The 25,698-nt window shown below is 42.9% G+C and overlaps 1 protein-coding gene across 4 annotated transcripts in view; it reads left to right on the top strand.

Moving 5' to 3' along the window:
- Positions 1 to 16,136, top strand: part of LOC112224063 (dynamin binding protein) — a 123,979-nt gene extending 107,843 nt beyond the window's left edge. For 2 of the 4 annotated variants that reach the window (XM_024387352.2, XM_024387351.2), the window contains 10 exons: positions 1,517 to 1,534; positions 10,066 to 10,265; positions 10,384 to 10,514; positions 10,742 to 10,846; positions 11,588 to 11,716; positions 11,976 to 12,308; positions 12,725 to 12,913; positions 13,020 to 13,218; positions 13,516 to 14,195; positions 14,427 to 16,135. In XM_024387352.2, coding sequence (XP_024243120.1) covers positions 1,517 to 1,534; positions 10,066 to 10,265; positions 10,384 to 10,514; positions 10,742 to 10,846; positions 11,588 to 11,716; positions 11,976 to 12,308; positions 12,725 to 12,913; positions 13,020 to 13,218; positions 13,516 to 14,195; positions 14,427 to 14,612 — 2,170 coding nt within the window. In that variant the 3' untranslated portion in view covers positions 14,613 to 16,135. Of the gene's footprint in view, positions 1 to 1,516; positions 1,535 to 10,065; positions 10,266 to 10,383; positions 10,515 to 10,741; positions 10,847 to 11,587; positions 11,717 to 11,975; positions 12,309 to 12,724; positions 12,914 to 13,019; positions 13,219 to 13,515; positions 14,196 to 14,426 lie in introns of all 4 variants that reach the window. The other 2 variants (XM_024387354.2, XM_024387353.2) reach the window with 2 other exon arrangements.
- The last annotated feature ends 9,562 nt before the right edge of the window (positions 16,137 to 25,698 follow it).

Below are 25,698 nucleotides of genomic sequence, written 5' to 3'. Positions count from 1 at the left end.
GGTACATGGGAATTTAATTGTAAAAGTCATCACGCACAGGCTTTTATCCACAAAAAGTAAGTTTGATGGAAGCATCTCTGGAGAGAAAATGTGCATATTGTTTTATGCAAAAAATATATATATTAGCATGAAAATCTATCGCAAATTAGATGGAAACATAGCTACTGTGATGATCAGTTTGAAGAAAGAAGTTCAAGAATAGGTTGAAACTGAGTAGAAAACATGGTCGTTGTGGATGCTGATTCTAAGCCAAACACAACTAAATGGACAGCGCTTCAAAGGTGATGATTCATTCGGCAACACGTTTTACTTGACACCCAGTGGCATAACACATTATGTCATAATGTCATAATGGTCATAATGGTCATAATGGTCATAATGTCGTGGAAATTCTTCCACAGGGACGCTCAAAGTCAATCTTAAATGAATCATTCTTTATTTGTTAGCGCACTTGTTGGTTGGAAAGGTTGACCATATGAAATTATTATTGTTATTGCGCACACATTGATGTCAGACATGCACATGCCCAAATGCTATGTTGCTGATGACTGGGATGAATGCAGGATAAGTTTTAAGGAGCTCCCACTTTTTGATTGATGACTGATTTGTGGTTGTTATTTACAATGACGGCCTATCCCGGCCAAACCGTAATGGCACTGGGCCAATTGTGTGCGGCCCTATGGGGCTCCCAATCATGGCCGATTGTGGTACGGCCTGAAATTGAACCAGGTTCTGTAGTGACGCCTAGCACTGAGATGCAGTGCCTTAGACAGCTGTGCAACTCTGTGTACTACAACTTGTGCTACAACAACAGCCGTTGCTATAGCATTGGACAGTTTATTAACTCTAACTTGGATTCATGGATTTCTGCAGTTAAACTACGAACTTTAAAGCTCTTAAAATTAGCACTCCAGGGTGAAGTTTCCTCTAGGTACAGATCTAGGAACAGCTCTCCTTCCCCCAATCCTAACCTTAACCATTGGTGAAGGAAATGGAAAACTGACCCAAGATCAGCATGTAGGGGCAACTTTACCCTACACCCAAAGTTGGCACTACAGTATATGTTACAAGGGTATGCAAGGCTAGATTAGAAAAGTGTATCCTCTCATAATTGAGTGTAGCATCGAAATTGACATTGACATTTAATGTAGTGTATTTTGTTCAAGATTTAAGTGGATTTGACAAACTGCAGGTTGTATGACCTCTGTACGGTTTACTGCTGTGTTTCCTAAGGTTGTTTGTGTGATCCTCCCAAAGCCTGGAATGTAGCTGTGGTCTTTGAGATGAACAATACCAACTTTCCTATCACATCTTAGTGCTAATAAACTCTGAACTGCTAGACAATAGCGGTGACTCTCTGTTAGGGAAACACCTGATTACAGGGCAGGAAGGTATAATGTCAAAGACCCAGGTCGTATGCTCTTTAGCCAAGCTTTATAATGTCTTCTGTATGTGTTCTTGTCTCACTCTCACTCTCCCCATCCCTCTGCTTCTCCCACCCTCTTCCCCATCCCAGGGCGGTGTATCGCGACTGGTAAGTCTCCCTAAAGAGTGTTGCTATGATATCTGCATGAGAAACTGCCGGACTGCATGACTGTGGCTCACTAACCCTGAAATAAGCTTTGTCCACATGTGTTTTCTCCTTTACTAGTTTTAGAGCTGGTGTGTGTGTGCTGAACATGTTTATATTACTTAGATGCACTTGATTTAAAGTGCCTTCAGAAAGTGTTCATACCCCTTGGTACAGCCTGAAATCAAAATGGAATAAATATAGATTTTTCCTCACCCATCTACACACAATACCCTATAATGAAAGTCAAAACATGTTTTTATAAATGTTTTCAAATTTAGAGAAAATTAAATACAGATATATAGAGGGGAGAACAAGTATTTGATACACTGCCGATTTTTCAGGTTTTACTACTTACAAAGCATGTAGAGGTCTGTCATTTTTATCATAGGTACACTTCAACTGTGAGAGACGGAATCTAAAACAAAAATCCAGAAAATTACATTACACTTGTTCTCCCCACTGTATAATTTACATAAGTATTCACACCCCTGAGTCAATACTTTGTAGATGCACCTTTGGTGGAGATTACATCTTTGAGTCATCTTGGGTATGTCTGGAGCAGCTTTGCACATTTGGATTTGGGGATTTTCTCCCATTCATCTCTGCTTTGGTTGTATGCTTGGGGTTATTGTCCAGTTGGAACGTAAATCTTCGCCCCCAGTCTAAGGTCGTTTGCACTCTGAAGCAGATTATTATCTGTCACCACCATGCTTCACGATAGGGATTGTGTTCGCAGGTTAATGGGCTGTGCCTGGTTTTCTCCAGACATAGCGCTTTGCATTCCTGCCAAAGAGTACATTTTTTTGTCTCAACAGAACACAGAATCTTGTATCCTTCTGGCAGGTTCTCCCATTTCTACCAAGCAACTCTGCAGTTCTGTCAGTGGTCATTGTGTTCTTGGTTACCTCCCTGACCAAGTTCCTTCTTGCCCAGTTGCTCAGTTTGGTTGGATGCTAGGCAGAGTCTGGGTAGTTCCATATTTTTAAGCCTAACCTTGACCATGTGGCATTAACCCTTAACAGTGAAATTCAACCTAGAGCCTATGTGGGTTAATATTGCCTTATGAACCTGTCTTCGATGACAATCCATCAGGCCACTATGAGGTCTACCTGTGTTGATTCTAAGCTTCCTGGAGCAACATGAAGTGGTTTAATTTACCCTAAAGGTGTTTTGATATACCCAACCTGCAGTTTGTGAAATACACCGCATTCAACCCTGTGTAAATCAGTCGGTTCTTAACGTAAAGACTTAAAACGCAGGATTCCGTAAGAGCCTACCCCAAGGAGGCTATTTGTTCACTTTCAGCTTCCTGTGTCAACTGGAAGTGCCCCTATGGAGACCACTATGCCCTTGGACTCTTTCAACACTCTAGAGATTGTTTTATACCCTTCCCCAGATATATGCCTCATCAGAATTCTAACTCAGAGCTCTATGGACAGTTCCTTGGACTACATGGTATAGTTTCTGCTCTGACATGCACTGTCAACTGTTGGACCTTATATAGACAGGTTAATTTTTCCTAAATCATGTCCAAACAATTGAATTGGCCACAAGTGGACTCCAATCAAGTTGTAGTGACATCTCAAGGATGATCCAAGAAAATGGGGATACACCTGAGCTCAATTCATAACAAAGGGTTGTGAATACAAATGAGATATTTCTGTATTTCATTTTTTTATTTTTTTATTTTTTTTTTCACTTTGTCATTATTGGGTATTGTGTGTGAGAAATAAATAAATGTAATACATTTTAATTCAGGCTGTACCAAAGAAAAATGTGGAATAAATTAAGGGGTATTAATACTTTCTGAAGGCACTTGTAGCTTGCCTCGGGTCTAGGGGGGCAGGGTTTGCAAATATGATACTATTCCATTAGTTCCATTGTATCGGGGGAGTTAAATCAAGCACACCTTAAGTATTTGAGAGAAAGCAAATACTATTTTGGCACAAGTCTGGAGCTCACTTAATGTGCTGCTGTGTTTTATGCTCTGTGTGTATGTGCATCTGTGTTTACTGTTGTGACTGCCTTTGGTAAAGTGAAATGTTGACTTCTGTTTTGTGGGTCCAGTTTTCTAATGGCCAACAAAGATTGTTGTTGGTGACTGAACAGACGTAGTGGAGTACAGTAGTAATCCCTTCACCATTTACGTATGGACAATATTTTATTAACTGAAATAATCTACTTTAAGATATTTATCAGAAAATTGCTTTTAAAGCTAATAATTTATTTATTATTTTGAAATAAATTCTTTACCCCCTTTTCTCCCCAATTTCATGGTATCCAATTGTTAGTAGTTACTATCTTGTCTCATCGCTACAACTCCCGTACGGGCTCGGGAGAGACAAAGGTTGAAAGCCATGCGTCCTCCAAAACATCCCGGAATCCAGCCGCACCAATGTGTCGGAGGAAACACTGTACCTGGCGACCTGGTTAGCGTGCACTGCGCCCAGCCCGCCACAGGAGTCACTAGTGCGCGATGAGACAAGGATATCCCTACCGGCCAAACCCTCCCTAACCCGGACGACGCTAGGCCAATTGAGACTCTCTGGCCGCCTGGAACCCAGACTCTCTGGTGGCACAGCTAGCAGTGCCCTAGACCACTGCGCCACCCGGGAGGCCCCCAGCTAATAATTTAACATTCAAAATATACAGATCTTCATTTGCTTTGCTGTAATTAGCTTTACATATAGTATCTTACCTATAGATTAAATATCAATCATTGAATCCTGTGTAAGGTTGCCTAAGTAGCTTTTTCTCTTGGAATACATTAAAACTAAGCCAGTAAAGGTGGATGTTATATAGTTACTGGACACATGTTGAGTCCCTCCATTTCCACATGAGTCTCATCATTCAAATATATGTGCACTTTTGATGATAATGATTGAATGGCCAGCACATTCCTTACATTCACTATATATACAAAAGTATGTGGACACCGCTTCAAATTAGCCAATTTGGCTATTTCAGCCACACTCGTTTCTGACCGGTGTGTAAAATCGAGCACACAGCCATGCAATTTCCATAGAAAAACATTGGCAGTAGCCTTACTGAAGAACTCATAGGATACCACCACTCATAGGATATCACCTTTCCAACAAGCCCTGCTAGAGCTGCCCGGTTAACTGTAAGGGCTGTTATTGTGGGGTGGAAATGTCTAGGAGCAACGATGGCTTAGCCGTGAAATTGTAGGCCACACAAGCTCATAGAACGGGAACGCCGGGTGCTGAAGCACCCAAAAATTGATTGCAACACTACCACTACTCCTTGGTTGCAACACTACCACTACTACCACTACTCCTTGGTTGCAACACTACCACTACTACCACTACTCCTTGGTTGCAACACTACCACTACTACCACTACTCCTTGGTTGCAACACTACCACTACTACCACTACTCCTTGGTTGCAACACTACCACTACTACCACTACTCCTTGGTTGCAACACTACCACTACTACCACTACTCCTTGGTTGCAACACTACCACTACTACCACTACTCCTTGGTTGCAACACTACCACTACTACCACTACTCCTTGGTTGCAACACTACCACTACTACCACTTCTCCTTGGTTGCAACACTACCACTACTCCTTGGTTGCAACACTACCACTACTCCTTGGTTGCAACACTACCACTACCGATCACTAGTTCCAAACGGCCTCTGGAAGCAACGTCAGCACAACAACTGTTTGTTGGATCGTCATGAAATGGGTGTCCATGGCCGAGCAGCCTCACGCACACAAGCCTAAGATCACTGTGCGCAGTGCCAAGCGTCAGCTGGAGTGGTGTAAAGCTTGCCGCCATTGACCTCTGGAGCAGTGGTTGTGCGTTCTCTGGAGTGATGAATTACGCTTCACCATCTGGCAGTCCGACGGACGAATCATCTGGGTTTGGCGGACACCAGGAGAACACTACCTGTCCAATGCATAGTGCCAACTGTAAAGTTTGGTGGATGAGGAATAACGGTGTGGGGCTGTTTTTCATGGTTCTGGCTAGGCACCTTAGTTCCAGTGAATGGAAATCTAAATGCTACAGCATACAATGAAATTGTAGCTATTCTGTGCTTCCAACTTTGTGGCAACAGTTTGGGGGAGGCCCTTTCCTGTTTCAGCATGACAATGCCTCTTAGCACAAAGTGGTTTGCTGAGATTGGTGTGGAAGAACTTGATTGGCTAGCACAGAGCCCTGACTTCAACCCCGTCGATCACCTTTGGGATGAATTGAAACGCAGACTGTGAGCCAGGTCTGTTCACCCAACATCAGTACCCGACCTCACTTATGCTCTTGTGGCTGAATGGAAGGAAATCCCCACAGCAATTTTCCAGCATCTAGTGGAAAGCCTTCCCAGAAGTGTGGAGGCTGTTGAAGCAGCAAATGGGGGAACAACTCCATATTAATGTCCATGATTTTGGAAGGAGATGTTCGACATGCAGGTGTCGACATACTTTTGGTCATATAGTGTATGTAGGGCCCTATAAAATCTGTGATGTGGAGAACGTGGAAGGAATCATGAAATCTAGACATTAAAAAGGAATTCAACAATATTCAAAAATGTATTGAACTTAGTAGGGAATCAACTAAATGTATTGAACTTAGTAGGGAATCAACTAAATGTATTGAACTTAGTAGGGATTCAACTAAATGTATTGAACTTAGTAGGGAATCAACTAAATGTATTGAACTTAGTAGGGATTCAACTAAATGTATTGAACTTAGTAGGGAATCAACTAAATGTATTGAACTTAGTAGGGAATCAACTAAATGTATTGAACTTAGTAGGGATTCAACTAAATGTATTGAACTCAGTAGGGATTCAACTAAATGTATTGAACATAGTAGGGATTCAACTAAATGTATTGAACTCAGTAGGGATTCAACTAAATGTATTGAAAATGTATTAATTTGCAGAATGCATCAGTGATTGGTATTTCCTACAACTCTCTGAAGAGGCATTGAGAATTCCCCCTGTCTGTGTATGTGCGGTGCGTGCATCTACAACTCTCTGAAGAGGCATTGAGAATTCCCCCTGTCTGTGTATGTGTGGTGCGTGCATCTACAACTCTCTGAAGAGGCATTGAGAAATCCCCCCCTGTCTGTGTATGTGCGGTGCGTGCATCTACAACTCTCTGAAGAGGCATTGAGAATTCCCCTATCTGTGTATGTGCATCTACAACTCTCTGAAGAGGCATTGAGAATTCCCCCTATCTGTGTATGTGCGGTGCGTGCATCTACAACTCTCTGAAGAGGCATTGAGAAATCCCCCTATCTGTGTATGTGCGGTGCGTGCATCTACAACTCTCTGAAGAGGCATTGAGAATTCCCCCTATCTGTGTATGTGCGGTGCGTGCATCTACAACTTTGTGTAGCATTTAGCGGTGATGTTAATGAGAAGTCTTCTGGTAGATGGAAAGGCTTTCCCAAAAACCTTCCCAAAAATTAAATGTTAACTACACTGAACAAAAATATAAATGCAACATGTAAAGTGTTTCATGAGCTGAAATAAACGATCCCTGAAATTTTCCATATGCACAAAAAGCTCATTGATCTCATATTTTGTGCACACATTTGTTTACATCCCTGTTAGTGAGCATTTCTCCTTTGCCAAGATAATCCTTCCACCTGACAGGTGTGGCATATCAAGAAGCTGATTAAACATCATGATCATTACATAGGTGCACCTTGTGGTGGGGACAATAAAAGGCCACTCTAAAATGTGCAGTTTTGTCACACAACAGAATGCCACAGATGTTTCAAGTTTTGAGGGAGTGTGCAATTGGCATGCTGACTGCAGGAATGTCCACCAGAGCTTTTGCCAGAAAATGTAATGCTAATTTCTCTACCATAAGCTGCCTCCAATGTCGTTTTAGAGGATTTGTCTGTACATCTAACTGGCCTCACAACCACACACCACGTATGTGTATGGGGTCATGTGGGTGTACGGTTTGCTGATGTCAACGCTGTGAACAGAGTGCCCCATGGTGGCGGTGGGGTTATGTTATGGGCAGGCTCAAGCTATGGACAACGAACACAATTCATTTTATCAATGGCAATTTGAATGCACAGAGCTACCGTGACGAGATCCTGAGGCCCATTGTCGTGCCATTCATCCGCCGCCATCACCTCATGTTTCAGCATGATGATGCACGGCCCCATGTCACAAGAATCTGTACACAATTCCTGGAAGCTTCCATGGCATGCATAATCACCAGACATGTCACCCATTGAGCAAGTTTGGGATGCTCTGGATCGACGTGTAGGACAGCGTGTCCCAGTTCCCACCAATATCCAGCAACAAAAAACAAAGACATGTCACAAATTGAGTTCCTGACTGGTTTTCTGATCCACGCCCATAACTTTTTTTTAAAGGTATCTGTGACCAACAGATGCATATCTGTATTCCCAGTCATGTGAAATTCATTGGTTAGGGTCTAAATAATTCATTTAAATTGACTGATTTCCTTATATGAACTAACTCAGCAAAATCTTTCAAATTGTTGCATGTTGCGTTTATTTTTTTCAGTATACAAAGTAGCCTATTCTTACCTGGCAGAATGATACCCACTGGATTGATCCAAATAATCATGGTATTTGTTTTGCAAACTCTACCATCAAATGACTCTAAACTCTACAAAAACAGAGCTAAACAAAATCTTGCTAGGAATTAAGGGGTAATCCAGAACTCAGAAGTGTTCTGCTGGTGTGGTTTGTTCTGGACTTAGAACATCACATTTTAGGGTTTTTTTCTATTAAAAAGTGAATTTGAGAGGGGAAGATGGAAACCTGGAACATCATTAAGGAGAAAACTGAATTTCGGGAAAAAAATACAAATAATTTTATAGGGCCCTACAGTACATATGCACTTGTAACTGGATCAATGGCACAAATGTGAGCGTGTGTTCAGTGTCATTGAGGAAGGGCAGTGGTCACCAACCTTTTCTCAGTCAAGGTCAATTCCGGAGTCTCAATGCAAGCCGATATCTACCACGCAGATTTTTTTTATCTATAGGCCCAATACGTCATCACTGCATATTGGCTAAGCTTGAATTGCCCTGCCGATGTTGTTCTTTTCAGACCATTTTGAAATTATATGTTTTTGTAAAGTTTGGTATATGATCACACTGGTAATATAAATGTTTTTGTATTACTTGTGAGGCACAGCTGAGTGAGCATAATGATTTCCTTTTTTCCTGGATCGATGGCCTGCATCTGAGGGTCAGACTGAGGAGAGGGAGGGAGCAGTGGTGAGGCTACCTTGAGAAAAGGGAAACAGTCTTCCAGCTGATGGCAAAACTCTAGTCGCACTGCATTATTTCTGCCTCATGCGCGAATTCATGTTGTTAGCTACCCCTATGAACAGAAATATTCCTCGATATAGAAAAAGACACAAGCCTCGAAATAATAACAATGCAAGCTTATGTAATTCATTGCAGATGCAGTGCTGTGTGAGTGGAAGTAGGGAGAAAGTGCATTTTATGGCTTATAAGTGTTGATAGTGCTGAATAGCGACTTAAACATAACATAAAAACAGCAGCTTTTCGCTGTATTCGTTGAGTCTCTAGTCATGATTTTAAATGTTTTGAAATCTCACAGTATCGACTTTGCTGTGCATTCGAGTCTTCCTTTTAGTCAGATGTTCAAAGGAAACTGTGCAGACACGGTAATCTGAGCTATCTGATTGGCCAGTGTTAGGCCTATATTGTAGGTGCACTTGATTTGCTCTCTAGGCCTACCGGGTATCATTGGGTTTTTTACATAAATGTTTGGTGATTGACTAGGAATACCTTGGAAATCGACCAGTTGGTGAACACTGATATAGGGCATCACTTGAGGGGGGACGTGTCAAGTGATGTCAGAGTTGGTGGGTGTAGCCAGCTTGGTTTGTGGTTGTGTCCCTTCCCGAAGTGACTGGTGGGTGTAGCCAGCCTGGTTTGTGGTTGTGTCCCTTCCTGAAGTGACTGGTGGGTGTAGCCAGCTTGGTTTGTGGTTGTGTCCCTTCCCAAAGTGACTGGTGGTTGTAGCCAGCTTGGTTTGTGGTTGTGTCCCTTCCCGAGGTGACTGGTAAGTGTAGCCAGCTTGGTTTGTGGTTGTGTCCCTTCCCGAAGTGACTAGTGGGTGTAGCCAGCTTGGTTTGTGGTTGTGTCCCTTCCCAAAGTGACTGGTGGGTGTAGCCAGCTTGGTTTGTGGTTGTGTCCCTTCCCGAAGTGACTAGTGGGTGTAGCCAGCTTGGTTTGTGGTTGTGTCCCTTCCCGAAGTGACTGGTGGGTGTAGCCAGCTTGGTTTGTGGTTGTGTCCCTTCCCGAAGTGACTAGTGGGTGTTCCAAAGCATCTCTTGCTCACATTCTAATTCTCTCTCTGTTTTGAATTTCAATCCTGTCCTTTCCCATTTCTCCTCACTCCTCCTTTACCTTCAAACTCTTTCTCTGTCTTTCTCCATCCCCAATCCTCACCACCTTTCTCTCAATCTCCTTCCTATTATCCCCCCTCTCAGGGGGAAGACCAACTACATCAACCTGGGCTCATTCCTGATCAAGCCGGTGCAGAGGGTGATGCGGTACCCACTGCTACTAATGGAGCTGCTGAGTGCCACGCCTGAGTCTCACCACGACAGGCCCCTACTGGCCCAGGCACTGCTGTCCATTAAAGAGATCAATGTCAACATCAATGAATACAAGAGGAGGAAGGACCTGGGTATGAGCAAAAGCCTGTACACGCTGGTCCCCTTCCAAAACTGAAGTTGGAGACCCTTGCTTTAGTTTACTAGTGTATTTAGCAACAGTTTTTAACCCGTGTCCCCTTCTCTCCACAGTGCTCAAGTACAGGAAAGGGGACGAGGACACCCTCATTGACAAGATCTCCAAGCTGAGCATGCACTCCATCATTAAGAAGTCCAACCGCGTGAGCAGCCACCTCAAACATCTCACCGGGATCTCCCCCCAGGTATGGCTAAAGGTTGACCAAAAGTGACCTCCATGGTCACAGTACATTTGTCCATGACTACATTGATTGAGTGTAAAATAGAAGTGGCCGTAAGTCTCACTATGTCTGTCACATACATCTTTAAACATCTCTAAACTAGCGGCAGTCTTCCCTTTGCACTCCTATTTGAATTTGGACTGGTGATGAAATCTGTAGTTGCTGATGATTCTCCACCCCCTTTTCTTCAGATCAAAGATGAGGCGTTTGATGAGGCAGAGAAGAGGTTCCGACTCCAGGAGAGACTCATCAAGTCCTTCATCAGGGACATCTCTCTGTACCTGCAGCATATTCGGGTAAATAGTAATATCCTACTACATACAGTCACACTATAGTATGTAGAATCACACTTCAAATGCATTCATTCACATACAAGTGAGTTGGTCATTCAAATACAAGCATTCAGAATGAATGCAAGCAGAAGACTGGGCTCCCGAGTGGCGCAGTGGTCTAAATCACTGCATCATAGCAACGGCTGTTGTCGTAGCACAAGTTGTAGTACACCTGAGTTGCACAGCGGTCTAAGGCACTGCATCTTAGTGCAAGAGGCGTCACTAAGGTCCCTGGTTCGAATCCAGGCTGTATCACATCCGGCTGTGATTGGGAGTCCCATAGGGCGGTGCACAATTGACCCAGCATTGTCCGGGTTTGGCCTGGGTAGGCCGTCATTGTAAATAAGAATTTGTTCTTAACTGACGTGCCTAATTAACTAAAGGTTAAGTGAATAAAATAAAAATATGTGCATGTCAAAAAGCACATATAATGAATGGTATGCACTATTGCTAATGTTCAATCACTATCAGTGATACCCACCTAGACTGTTTCTACTGCACTGTAAACTTGTTCCAAAATGGACTTTTGACCAGGGTTTTCTTCCTTCGGCCATACAACTGAAAACTATTTTTAAAAAGTCCCTTTTTGCCTCAGTCCATTTTCTTCCAATTGGTGCCTAATGAACACGACCCAGATCAATCACTCTTCTTCTATCATGTCATCGGCTGGCCCATGTGTTGACTGGCATGTGTGTTGTCCAATAGGAATCGGCCTCAGTGAAGGTGCTGGCTGCTATCAGTTTCTGTGACATCTACACAGACCGGAGCCAGCTGGACCCTGAACAATTCCAGAGAGCCCACCGTTCCATTAGCGACAAGCAGTTCCCCCACTTTGTGAGTGTTGACATCCAATTTTGTTCTAATCATAAGACCGTTATGAAGCATGTCCCAATATAGAAAACAAGCTAAAAGGTTCTTCCCTTTCCCGTGTGTGTGTGTGTGTGTGTGTGTGTGTGTGTGTGTGTGTGTGTGTGTGTGTGTGTGTGTGTGTGTGTGTGTGTGTGTGTGTGTGTGTGTGTGTGTGTGTGTGTGTGTGTGTGTGTGTGTGTGTGTGTGTGTGTGTGTGTGTGTGTGTGTGTGTGTGTGTAAGCAGAAGGAGCGAGCGGAAGCCTTGGTCATTTTCCCTCTCACCCAGCTTCTGCTCATGTTTGCCGGGCCCCACAAGCTCATTCAGAAGCGCTTTGACAAGCTGCTGGACTATGACAACTGCAAGGAGCGTGCTGAGCGCCTCAAAGACCGCCGGGTCCAGGACGAGCTGCAGGCGGCACGCAACAACTATGAGGCGCTCAATGCCCAGCTGTTGGACGAGCTGCCCAAGTTTCATCGTGCCGCTGAAGACCTGTTTACTGGCTGTGTGAGAGCCTTTGCACAGGCCCAGAGAGATTTTACCAAGCTAACGCTAGGGCAGCTGCAGCCTTTGCTACAGGTAAGTGTGTGTGTGTGTGTGTGTGTGTGTGTGCGCTAGAGGGTGACATTATGTTGGGACCTGAATCCTGCATGCCATATGGGGATTATTCTAAATCAAATTCAGGACAGGACATGTTGGACACCACAGGCATGGACAATACAGGAATTATTAAGAACTGCGACATACAATATATATTTTTTGTATTCTTGATATTCAGAATTCAATTTTTGAGTGCAGAGTGCTAAAGGTATTATACTATTACAGTATCTATGCGTTATTGGCATAATTGATCTAGCTACCAGCTGAGTGAATGGCATCTGCATGAGACCACATTCATCTCTAGTTAATGTCTTACTGGCACACAAGGGTTACTGCTGGCTTTAGTAACTAGTGTCTATTGCTTTTTTCTCTCTCTTGATTCTCTCTTGCTCCAGTTATCATGCATTGGGGGCAATGAGGGGAACCTGATATCATTGTTCCAAGAGGAGTATGGTAGAGTCCTCCAGCTTCTACAGCGCTTCAGCTTCTGCCAAGAGAGCCTGCCACCCTCCACCTCCACACGCAAGCCTCTTGACAAGAAGACCCTGGAGAAACAGACCTCCAAGAAGCAGTTGCAGGGACCGGTGAGTGTTTCAGTTGGTGTTTCACTTGTGTTTCACTTGGCATAATAATGATATATAATGATGTACTAATGGTGTTGAATGTCTGTTCTCTCTCTTGATATCTTAGCCTAACTACATCCTGCAGACAGATGAGCAGAGAGCGGGACTGTTGGCCCGGTATGGCCCAGAGAAACTCTTCCAGGCGGAGAGGAACTTTAACGCGGCCCAGGAGTTGGACGTGTCCATATTAGTGGGAGACATGGTGGGCGTCATCAAACAACAGGACCCCATGGGCAGCAACAACCGCTGGCTCATCGATAACGGGGGTAGGTGTGGGGTGCAACACAAGAAGCAGAGCTATTGAGGGGGACAATATTGGTTGGGAAATAATGGGGCTGTAGGTACTCTACAAAATCATGTGGTAACAATAGATAGTTTTGCGTACTTATTTGATTGTATGTGCTTGTTTCGATCCCTTGACTGCAGACTGTAAAATCACTTGTAACTTGTTATTTTTGTTTACACTGAAGTTGGTTGGTGGTAGTAGAACTCATTGATTAGTGTCGTATAGTGTGAAAATTAATGCTGATCAGTGATTAATTCAGATTTTTTTCTCTCTGCAGTCTCCAAGGGCTTTGTGTACAGCTCCTTCCTGAAACCCTACAACCAACGCAGGAGCCAATCGGATGTCTCCATTGAGAGCCAGTCCTCCAATGAGTCAGGCTATGGTGGCTCATCCCCTGTGTTCTCCCGCCAGAACAGTAACAGCACGCTGACCTTCAACCAGGAAACATCAGCTGTCAGCTTCTCCACTGCTCCTCACACAAGCCACTCCTCACCCCGCCCCAACCTTGACCTAAACCAGGACCCCACCCTCTCCCGCAGAACCCACCACAGAGACACTCCCTCGCCAAACCGCAATCCTGCAGACTCCTCCAGAAATCCCTCCAATCACCGGGACCTGTTGGACCCAGCGCTCCGAAACTCCCCCAATCACAGAGACATTACAGACCCCACCTACCGACAGTCCTCTAATCACAGGGACTCGTTCGACTCAAGTAAAACAACAACAACCAATCACAAGGAGCTGTCTGACTCTTCGGAGACAGAATCTTGTTCTTCTCACAGAAACAACCGTTTGGGTCTATCTCAGAGATCTGGCCCAACTGAGGCGGCCCTCGGCTCGTACCAACGGAATGGAGACTTTGGTGGTCAGAGGAGGTCCCCATACTCAAGAGATGATTTCACTGACCCAGAGGTGGAGCCCAAACCTGAGCTAGAGTCAGAGCTTGATGGGCATCAGGTATGACTGGCCTACAATAGGACTGCGAAATAAAGTCTGTTATTAGAGGAATGTAGAAAAATCAGTCATTTGATAAATGGTTATGTTGTGTATTTATTATGTTGGAATAGGTTTTCAAGTATTCCTCAAAAAATTGTCTGAAACCATCTTGAATGCAGTATAATAATTTTACATTATTCCTTTGTTCAGACATTGTTAACAGAAGACAATCTAATCATTTTTTCATTCTAGATTTACTATGCCATCTACTCATTCACTGCCCGCTGTGCTAACGAGCTGAGCATCTCGGCCAATCAGCGTGTCCGCATCCTGGAGTTCCAGGACATGAACGGCAACAGCGAGTGGTGGCTCGGTGAGGCGGGGGGCAGGCGAGGCTACATCCCCTCCAACTATATTCGCAAGTCTGAGTACACCTGAAAAATTCCCCTGGGGGAAGGTGCCTCCTAACCCCCAAAGTCAGAGCCCCACACTAGAATGAGCTCACCCCGTGATAGCAGACTGCTCTCCAGACTCCAAAACACAACAAACATTACAAACAAACACTTAAACAAACCATCAACAGGATATCTGGTGCCTTAATATTGAAGGGGATCTGTGGTTGAGGTTTTATTTGGGAGGGGGGGGTGCTCTACCGTGCTGCTGATCCACTTCTTTGAAAGTTGTTAAATGACTATACTGTATTTATAGACTTTTTTCATTTTTGTTACTACTTGGGAGTGTCTCTTCTCTTTTCCCTCATATGCTGTGATACACTTGTGAGTTGCCCAGTCTCAGAACCAAATACACTGGGTCTATAGAGTTGGTTATATGTTAGATAACCTCATTGGGGAAGCTTATTGGGCTGTGAGTTAGGAATTTGAAGGGGTTTGGTTCAGACATCAAAACTCAAATATCCTGAGGCCTAAACTCAGAAAACAGACTTCCAGTATAACATTTCAATTGTGTGTATGTAATTTAGAGCATTACCCTACAAAGTGAACAGTGAGACGAGGATGATAATGATTTTGTGCAGTATATAATCTACTTGTGAGACACTGGTGCTACATTCCAATTCTCTACCCTTCTCCCGAAGTGTGCACCCTTTCACTCCCCCTCATGGATTTAAAAGGACTGGACTGGTGTAAGGAATATGTTGGTGGAAACTCTCCAGCCGTGCTTGCACCAATGCTTTTAAATGAATGGGGGGTGAACGAGTGCACACTTCTGGAGAAGGGTAGAGAATCGGAACCCAGCCCAGGTTAAAAACCGCCGGTATTGTGAGTATGAAGTGGCCTTGAGAAGCAGGTTGGGTTTAGAGCAGTAGAGGCTGCTAAGGGGAGGATGAATTATAATAATGTCTGGAACGGAGCAAATGGAATGGCATCAAACACATGGAAACCATGTGGTTGATGTATTTGATACCACTCCACCTATTCCACTTCAGCCATTACCACGAGCCCGTCCACCCCAATTAAGGGTGCCACCAGCCTCCTGTGTTTTAGAGCATTGAACACTATTGTGGGTTGATCAAAAGGTAATATCTACTGTAAGTGTAGATTCCAACCGAAAGCCCATAAAACATGTAAATAATCACAAACATGCTCTTATTTCAATTTCAAAAATCAAAAGAACAAACGAGGATTGCAAGCACTCCTTTAAAATGATCTGTTTGTAGTTTGAATCTGAATGCAATGGTTCTGTAGCTCCATTCAACTGGGTTTGACAGAGTGTTTAAAAGCTGAGGGTGATGAAAGGTTTTCCTATAGTGAGGGTGGGAGTTTAACCAATAGAGACAAAGACAATCTGTCTCTGATTGGTCTCTAGCTCTCCTCATACATATACGGTACCAGTCAAACGTTTGTTCACACCTACTCATTCAAGGGTTTTTCTTTATTTTTCCATTTTCTTCATTGTAGAATAATAGTGAAGACATCAAAACTATGAAATAACACATATGGAATCATGTAGTAACCAAAAAAGTGTTAAATAAATCAAAATATATTTTATATTTGAGATTCTTCAAAGTAGCCACCCTTTGCCTTCATGACAGCTTTGCACATTCTTGGTATTCTCTCAACCAGATTCATGAGGTAGTTAACAGGTGTGCCTTTTTAAAAGTACATTTGTGGAATTTTTTCCTACTTAATGCGTTTGAGCCAATCAGTTGTGACAAGATAGGGGGTAGTATACAGTAGATAGCCCTATTCGGTAAAATACCAAAGTCCATATTATGGCAAGTCAAACTTTTTTGGTTACTACTTCATAGTTTTGATGTCTTCACTATTATTCTACAAATGTAGAAAATAGTAAAAATAAAGAAAAACCCTTGAATGAGTAGGTGTGTCAACTTTTGACTGGTACTGTATATCATGCTGTATATTGAGAATGTATTACTTACTGCACTCCATTGTCAAGTGATGTTTTCATTTGAATAAAAAAGAAAATCAGCTTAGCTGAAAAATATCCCCTGGGCTCTGTGTTTTTACTTCATTGTTATGGGCTGCTTTGTTAAAGGCCCAGTGCAGTAAACATTAAGTTTACCTGTGTTTTGTGTCATTTTGTACAACAAGTGATGAAACAAACACTGTAAAAGTGTGAAAATAAATCTTAATCTAAAGTCAAATCTAATCTTGTTCGCAGACATTTCCAGCCAACTTGGCTCTTCATTATTTAGGGTTAGGTTTAAAATCTAATCTTGCTCACAGACACTTCCAGCCAACTTGGCACTTCATTAGATAGGGTTAGGTTTCAAATCTAATCTTGCTCACAGACACTTCCAGCCAACTTGGCTCTTCATTAGTTAGGGTTAGGTTTAAAATCTAATCTTGCTCACAGACACTTCCAGCCAACTTGGCACTTCATTAGATAGGGTTAGGTTTAAAATCTAATCTTGCTCACAGACACTTCCAGCCAACTTGGCACTTCATTAGATAGGGTTAGGTTTAAAATCTAATCTTGCTCACAGACACTTCCATCCAACTTGGCTCTTCATTAGTTAGGGTTAGGTGTAAAATCTAATCTTGTTCGCAGACACTTCCAGCCAACTTGGCTCTTCATTAGTTAGGGTTAGGTTTAAAATCTAATCTTGTTCGCAGACACTTCCAGCCAACTTGGCTCTTCATTAGTTAGGGTTAGGTTTAAAATCTAATCTTGTTCGCAGACACTTCCAGCCAACTTGGCTCTTCATTAGTTGGGGTTAGGTGTAAAATCTAATCTTGTTCGCAGACACTTCCAGCCAACTTGGCTCTTCATTAGTTAGGGTTAGGTTTAAAATCTAATCTTGTTCGCAGACACTTCCAGCCATCTTGGCTCTTCATTAGTTGGGGTTAAGGTTAGGTTTAAAATATAATTTTAAGAAGATACATTATGGATGTGCAGGGTTTTGCCGTAATTATGACTTTGTGTTAACTAGTGACGATGACAAGTACTTTACTAAGGTCACTCCTATAGAATTATGTGGTCACTCCCATTAAGGTCAACTTTGAATGATTGATATCCAAGACATATATGTGCTGTGTGTGCAATAGCCTGGTGAAGATGCTACACCAATCAATACTTACCTTGATGAAAGCCCCCAACCTAAAGAAATTGAAAGTGGCTTTCTTCTGGAACCACGTTACATGTTCCTCACTTCCCAAACACAACAAAAACGAGCCATACTGTGCGGTGCTGGGTCCAGTCAGGTCTTTCACACATTCAGCCCCTCGTCCACTGGAAGATCAGCCACAAAATGTTGGCACCATTGTAACAGGTTTTAATCAAGCCATGGTCTCCAGCATGGAAAACGAAGAGGAATAACTGGTGCAGTAGTCTCATGTTGGACTACTCCAAAACATCTTGGTTCTGACACACACAAACATAAGCTTTGTATTTGTATTTATTATGGATCCCCATTAGCGGTTGGCAGTAGCTACTCTTCCTGGGGTCCAGCAAAATTAAGGCTGTTATACAATTTTTTTAAAACATTACAATACATTCACAGATTTCACAACACAATTTGTGCCCTCAGGCCCCTACTCCACCACTACCACATATCTACAATACAAAATCCATGTGTACGTATGTGTATAGTGCGTATGTTATTGTGTGAGTGTGTGTAAGCTTGTGTCTGTTCCTGTGTTTGTGTTTCTTCACAGTCCTGCTGTTCCATAAGTTGCATTTTTATCTGTTTTTTTCAATCTAATTTTACTGCTTGCATCAGTTACTAAATGACTACTGACCCGTAGCACTCACGTCTGTAGCCATGAAATGCTTTTAAAGGCTGGTCATGGCTCACATCAACACCATCATCCCAGAAACCTCAAACCCACTGCATTTTGCATACTGCCCCAACAGATCCACAGATGATGCAATCTCTATTGCGCTCCACACTTACCTTTCCCACCTGGACAAAAGGAACACCTGTGAGAATACTGTTCAGCTTTCAACATCATAGTGCCCTCAAAGCTCATCAATAAGCTAAGGACCCTGGGACTAAACACCTCCCTCTGCAACTGGATCCTTGACTTCCTGACGTGCAGCCCCCAGGTGGTATGTGTAGGTAACATAAAATCGAGCCGGTCGGTCAAATATTTGTCTGTAATCACCCCACAAAAACAAAACACTAATTAGCAGCTCATGTCCCTATCATGCATATCCTGTCGCAAGCTTTGACATCATTCCTCAAGGCACATTTCTCCATGCAGTAATCTAGTAAGTAGATATTATAGCTTTTTTAGTGTGACATCGTGTATTTCTTGTTTGTATTCTTGTTTATCATTTTTTTTTATTACCTAGTTTGTTACCTTTAGCATCTTTAAATTACTAGAATTACCCTCTGGCCTTTGTGGTGAACTAGCTAACCTTAGGTCTATCTGTCGATCTGAAGCCAGCTGCCAGTACGGTTCTGTGCCAGATTGTAGCTGCCAGGATGGTTCTGTACCAGATTGTAGCTGCCAGGATGGTTCTGTACCAGATTGTAACCATTACTCCGATAAGCACACGTGCATTTTATCGTTTTCCGACCTCTGTAATCGAGAGGTGTCGCTGGAGCCATGTGATAAGGTAAGCCCTGTTTGATAGCCCCTAACAAGCTGTTTTGGTTTAGTCAAAGATCTGTGGTTAGCTAGGTGCTATGAAAATTAGCTAGATAACCACTGACTGTAGTTACGTGCACATTTAACTTCCTTACAATTAAAAAGAAAACCAGCATAGGCTAGCATAATGACTGTTGTGACCTTTTTATTGACAAGTATTTAGTGAGCTAACCAGCAAGCGGGAAAGTTCCTGCCTTTTTCCGTGGCTGAACCAACTAGGCTCGTAATTTAACAATTTTATTCGTATTTACAGATGGTATTTATGTTTGTTATTATGGCACATGAAAGTTCACATGTTCCAGAAGGCATTTCTCCCCAAAAAAATGAATTTTGATATTGAGTAGTTGACAACTACATCATGGCTCTGCAGCGTCATAAGCCAACCCGCTTTTCTGCTGTTGTGTACTTGTAGACTTGTTTACGTGCTGCTGTGCGGTTTGTTGCTAATCTTACTTTGCTACCTGCCAACTTTACGGTTTTTTACTTTTTAATTACCGTTTTATATTTACATTTTTCCCTCACTCAACTTCTTTCATTCAACTTTTTCACCCCAGCCGCTTTATCTGGCCACATATACTGAGGCTGCATTTATTGTAGCTGGGGATTTTAACAATGCTAATCTGAAAACAAAGCTTCCTAAATTCTATCAGCATGTCGATTGCGCAACCCGGGCAGGCAAAACCCTAGATTATTGTTATTCTAACTTCCGCGACACATATAAGGCCCTCCCCACCCTCCTTTCGGAAAAACTGACCATGACTCCATTTTATTGCTCCCAGCCTATAGACAGAAACTAAAACAGGAAGCACCCGTGCTCAGGTCTGTTCACCGTTGTTCCGACCAATCGGATTCCACGCTTCAAGATTGCTTCGATCATGTGGACTGGGATATGTTCCGCATAACGTCGAACAACAACATTGATGAATACGCTTATTCGGTGGGCGAGTTTATTAGCAAGTGCATCGGTGATGTTGTACCCACAGCGTCTTTTAAAACATTCCCCAACTGTGGATTGATGGCAGCATTCGTGCAAAACTGTGCAAAACTGAAAAGCGAGAACCACTGCTTTTAATCAGAGCAAGGTGACCGGAAACATGACCGAATACAAACAGTGTTGCTTTTCCCTCCGCAAGGCAATCAAACAAGCTAAGCGTCAGTATAGAGACAAAGTGGAATTGCAATTCAACGGCTCAGACACGAGAGGTATATGGCAGGGTCTACAGTCAATCACGGACTACAAAAGAAAAACCATCCCCGTCGCGGACCAGGATGTCTTGCTCCCAGACAGACTAAACAACTTCTTACTCGCTTTGAGGACAATACAGTGCCACTGACACGGCCCGCTACCGCTACCACGGCCCGCTACCTGCAGGCTCCCCTTCGCTGCAGCCAACGTGAGTAAAACATTTAAACGTGTTAACCCTCGCAAGGCTGCAGGTCCAGACGGCATCCCCGGTCGCATCCTCAGAGCATGCGCAGACCAGCTGGCTGGTGTGTTTACGGACATATTCAATCAATCCTTATCCCAGTCTGCTATTCCCACATGCTTTAAAAAAATATTTAAAAATTAACCTTTATTTAACTAGGTAGGCAAGTTGAGAACAAGTTCTCATTTACAATTGTGACCTGGCCAATATAAAGCAAAGCAGTTCGACACATACAACGACACAGAGTTACACATGGAGTAAAACAAACATACAGTCAATAATACAGTAGAAACAAGTCTACATACGATGTGAGCAAATGAGGTGAGATAAGGGAGGTAAAGGCAAAAAAAGGCCATGGTGGCAAAGTCAATACAATATAGCAAGTAAAACACTGGAATGGTAGATTTGCAGTGGAATAATGTGCAAAGTAGAAATAAAAATGATGGGTTTCAAAGGAGCAAAATACATAAATAAAATAAAGAAATACAGTAGTGAAAGAGGTAGTTGTTTGGGCTAAATTATAGGTGGGCTATGTACAGGTGCAGTAATCTGTGAGCTGCTCTGACAACTGGTGCTTAAAGCTAGTGAGGGAGATAAGTGTTTCCAGTTTCAGAGATTTTTGTAGTTCATTCCAGTCATTGGCAGCAGAGAACTGGAAGGAGAGGTGGCCAAAGAAAGATTTTGTTTTGGGGGTGACCAGAGAGATATACTTGCTGGAGCGCGTGCTACATATGGGTGATGCTATGGTGACCAGCGAGCTGAGATAAGGGGGGACTTTACCTAGCAGGGTCTTGTAGATGACATGGAGCCAGTGGGTTTGGCGACGAGTACGAAGCGAGGGCCAGCCAACGAGAGCGTACAGGTCGCAGTGGTGGGTAGTATATGGGGCTTTGGTGACAAAACGGATGGCACTGTGATAGACTGCATCTAATTTGTTGAGTAGGGTATTGGAGGGTATTTTGTAAATGACATCGCCGAAGTCGAGGATTGGTAGGATGGTCAGTTTTACAAGGGTATGTTTGGCAGCATGAGTGAAGGATGCTTTGTTGCGAAATAGGAAGCAAATTCTATATTTAACTTTGGATTGGAGATGTTTGATGTGGGTCTGGAAGGAGAGTTTACAGTCTAACCAGACACCTAGGTATTTGTAGTTGTCCACGTATTCTAAGTCAGAGCCGTCCAGAGTAGTGATGATGGACAGGTGGGCAGGTGCAGGCAGCGATCGGTTGAAGAGCATGCATTTAGTTTTACTTGTATTTAAGAGCCATTGGAGGCCACGGAAGGAGAGTTGTATGGCATTAAAGCTTGCCTGGAGTGTTGTTAACACAGTGTCCAAAGAAGGGCCAGAAGTATACAGAATGGTGTTGTCTGCGTAGAGGTGGATCAGAGAATCACCAGCAGCAAGAGCGACATCATTGATGTATACAGAGAATAGAGTCAGTCCAAGATTTGAACCCTGTGGCACCCCCATAGAGATGAGTAATGGTCCAGGGTTTACGGAAGGAATCCGGCATTGTAATGGCGAAAACAGTCCGATACCGGCAAGTATTATCCAGGCTAAAAAACAGCTGGTGTCTGTGCAGAAGGTAAAGGCTGCTTACAATGGCAAACAATGACTAAATAGCTAGTAGCTAGTTAGCTTCTGATGGCTAGCCTCTGATGGAGGTTCTGGCTATAAGGTCGAAAAAATAGCGGATCCGTGTCACATTGGGTGAGGCTGGTTACCGGAAGGTATATTTAATGAATTAATGGAAAAGAAATTGAAATATTTACAAAAAAGACGAAAAATACAAAAAGTAAACGAGAGGACGACAAACCATGTCTGCACTGCTACGGCATCATATTTCGGAGGACGCATGACTCAACCTTCGCCTCTCCCAAGCCCATTGGGGAGTTGCAGCGATGAGACAAGATCGTAATTGGATCGCAATTGGATATCGTGAAATTGGGGAGAAAAAGGGGGTAATATACAAAAAATAAATACAAAATACAAACATTTTCCCAGACGTCAATAATCATTCCCTGGTGTGGTGAAAGCATTTTTGTGAACACAGAAAATCCTATTTTGTTTTTTTCTATTAATAAAAAAATTAATGGGGGTAAAGAGATTGTGCCATTCTAGAAATGTTTTGGAATAATATAATATGTCAAATTTAAAGACGCTTTTATCCAAAGTGACTTAAAGTCATGCGCGACTACATTTTTACATATGGGTGGTCCCGGGAATTGAACCCACTATCCTGACATTGCAATGCTCTACCAAGATGCATGACAGAGTTATAAATGCTTTGTGACGCCCCGATTTAATTAGATTTACAATGCATGTACTGTATTTAGCGTTGCTTATACCACCCTTTATAAAGCACAGGTTTATGTCGTATTTCACATAGTGGGTTGTGTCACATTTGACATTGGTGGTTATGTCACACAGTTATGCCACATTTATGAACCTTATATAAAGCATGACATACGGTTAGAGATGATTTGTAACAAACTTATGCAGTGTTTATGACGCCTTCATAAGCTGCGTTAAAACGTTAAATAAAGAAATAACAATAGTAAGTGCCTATTAAGTGCCAAATAATGTCCAAAGAGGGATAGTTAAAGGGATAGTTCATGCAAAATCTATATTTGGGTCAAATTACCCTTGAGAAAAAAGAAGAAACCCACACACCGCTCTTGCTAGTATCACTGCTCTTAATTAAGCTTTACGTATCGACCTCAAGGCTCTTCAGAGCTTTTGTGAGTGTTTTAACTTTGCACCCTTATGTAGCTCCACCTACATCCGTTCAGCTCATCAAATGGGATTGGAGTCAAGGGAAAATAAGCATGTGTTACCAAATATATAACAATGTGCATTTAATAAGTATTCTAATAAAGTGTGTACATAAAACGTATTAAACACATGTGTAAAACCACTATGAGGATATTGACCTATCAAGTAAGTTTTCATAAATCATTGGGTACAGCACAAGAAAACCCGTCAAAGTAGGCTGAAGTGGTGGCATTAATTCATGTTCACATTCACAGCATAACGTTTCATCATTAAGACCTTTAGGGATTCTGGAGGGTGATTCCAAAAACATCATATTTTGCTCGGAGTATGACTTTGTCTGATATCTTGTCTTTCTCTACGTCACAAAATCTAAAAGTGGAAATGTCATGTCTTTGGACATTATAATGTACTGAGGACTTGATAGTCCCTGTTGTTTTAATCGATTTTCAATCAAATGTATTGATAAAGCCCTTTTTACATCGGCCGATGTCACAAAGTGCTATACAGAAACCCAGCCTAAAACCCCAAACAGCAAGCAAAGCAGATGTAGAAGCACGGTGGCTAGGAAAAACTCCCTGGAAAGGCAGAAACCTAGAGAGGAACCAAGATTATAACAGTACATGGCATCAAGGAATCATCAGCCCAGGTAGTCCTGAGGCATGGTCCCAGGGCTCAGATCCTCTAGGAGGGGAGGGAGAGAAAGAGAATTAGAGGGAGGACACTTAAATTCACACAGGACACCAGATAAGACAGGTGAAATACTCCAGTTATAATAGACTGACCCTGGCCCCCCGACACAAACTATTGCTGCATAAATACTGGAGGCTGAGACAAGGAGGGGGTCGGGAAACCCTGTGGCCCCATCCAACAATAGCCCCGGACAGGGCCAACAAGGCAGGATATAACCCCACCCACTTTGCCAAAGCACAGCCCCCACACCACTAGAGGGATATCTTCAACCACCAACGTACTACCTTGAAACAAGGCTGAGTATAGCCCACGAAGATCTCCCCCACGTTACGAACCCGAGGTGGGAGCCAAACCCAGACAGGAAGATCATGTCAGTGATTCAACCCACTCAAGTGACGCACCCCTCCTAGAGATGGGATGGAAGAGCACCATTAAGCCAGTGACTCAGCCCCCTTAATAACAGGGTTAGAGGTAGAGAATCACGGTGGAGAGAGGGGAACCGGCCAGGCAGAGACAGCAAGGTTGGTTCTTTGCTCCAGTGCCTTTCCGTTCACCTTCACACCCCTAGGCCAGACTACACTCAATCATAGGACCTACTGAAGAGGAGTCTTCAATAAAGATTTAAAGGTCAAGACAAAGTCTGCGTCTCTCACATGGATAGGCAGACAATTCCATAAAAATGGAGCTCTATAGGAGAAAGCCCTGCCTCAAGCTGTTTGATTAGAAATTCTAGGGACAATAAGGAGGCCTGCGTCTTGTGACCATAGCGTACGTGTAGGTATGTACGGCAGGACAAAATCGGAGAGATAGGTAGGAGCATGTCCATGTAATGCTATGTAGGTCATCAGTAAAACTTTGAAATCAGCCCTAGCCTTAACAGGAAGCCAGTGTAGAGAGGCTAGCACTGGAGTAAATTATAATTGTTGGGGGTTCTAGTCAAGATTCTAGCAGCCGTGTTTAGCACTAACTGAAGATAATTTAGTGCTTTATCCAGGTAGCCAGAAAGTAGAGCATTTGTAGTAGTCGAAGTGACAAAAGCATGTATTAACTTGTATGCATCATTTTTGGACAGAAAGTTGCTGATTTATGCAATGTTAGAACACCAAAACTTAAATCTGATTTGTCAGAGGACAAACCACCCACAGAGACAAACCGGTATCTTTCCGGCAGATAAGCTCTAAATCAGGCCAGAACTTGTCCATGTAGACCATTTAGTGTTTCCAATCTCTCCAAAAGGTGATGTCGATGATGTCAAAAGCAGCACTAAGGTCTAGGAGCACGAGGACAGATGCAGAGCCTTGGTCTGACGCCATTAAAAGGTAATTTACCACTTTCATGAGTGCAGTCTCAGTGCTATGATGGGGTCTAAAACCAGACTGAAGTGTTTCTTAGACATTGTTAGTCATCAGGAAGGCAGTGAGTTGCAGTGCAACAGCTTTTTATAAAAATGTTGAGAGGAATGGGAGATTCGATATAGGCCGAGAGTTTTTTATATTTTCTGGGTCAAGGTCTGGCTTTTTCAAGAGAGGCTTTAATACTGCAACTTTTAGTGAGTT

This window comes from Oncorhynchus tshawytscha, linkage group LG25 (assembly GCF_018296145.1).
Source record: "Oncorhynchus tshawytscha isolate Ot180627B linkage group LG25, Otsh_v2.0, whole genome shotgun sequence".
In the NCBI taxonomy this organism is placed as follows: Eukaryota; Metazoa; Chordata; class Actinopteri; order Salmoniformes; family Salmonidae; genus Oncorhynchus; species Oncorhynchus tshawytscha.
This window is presented reverse-complemented; position numbering and strand designations above follow the sequence as displayed.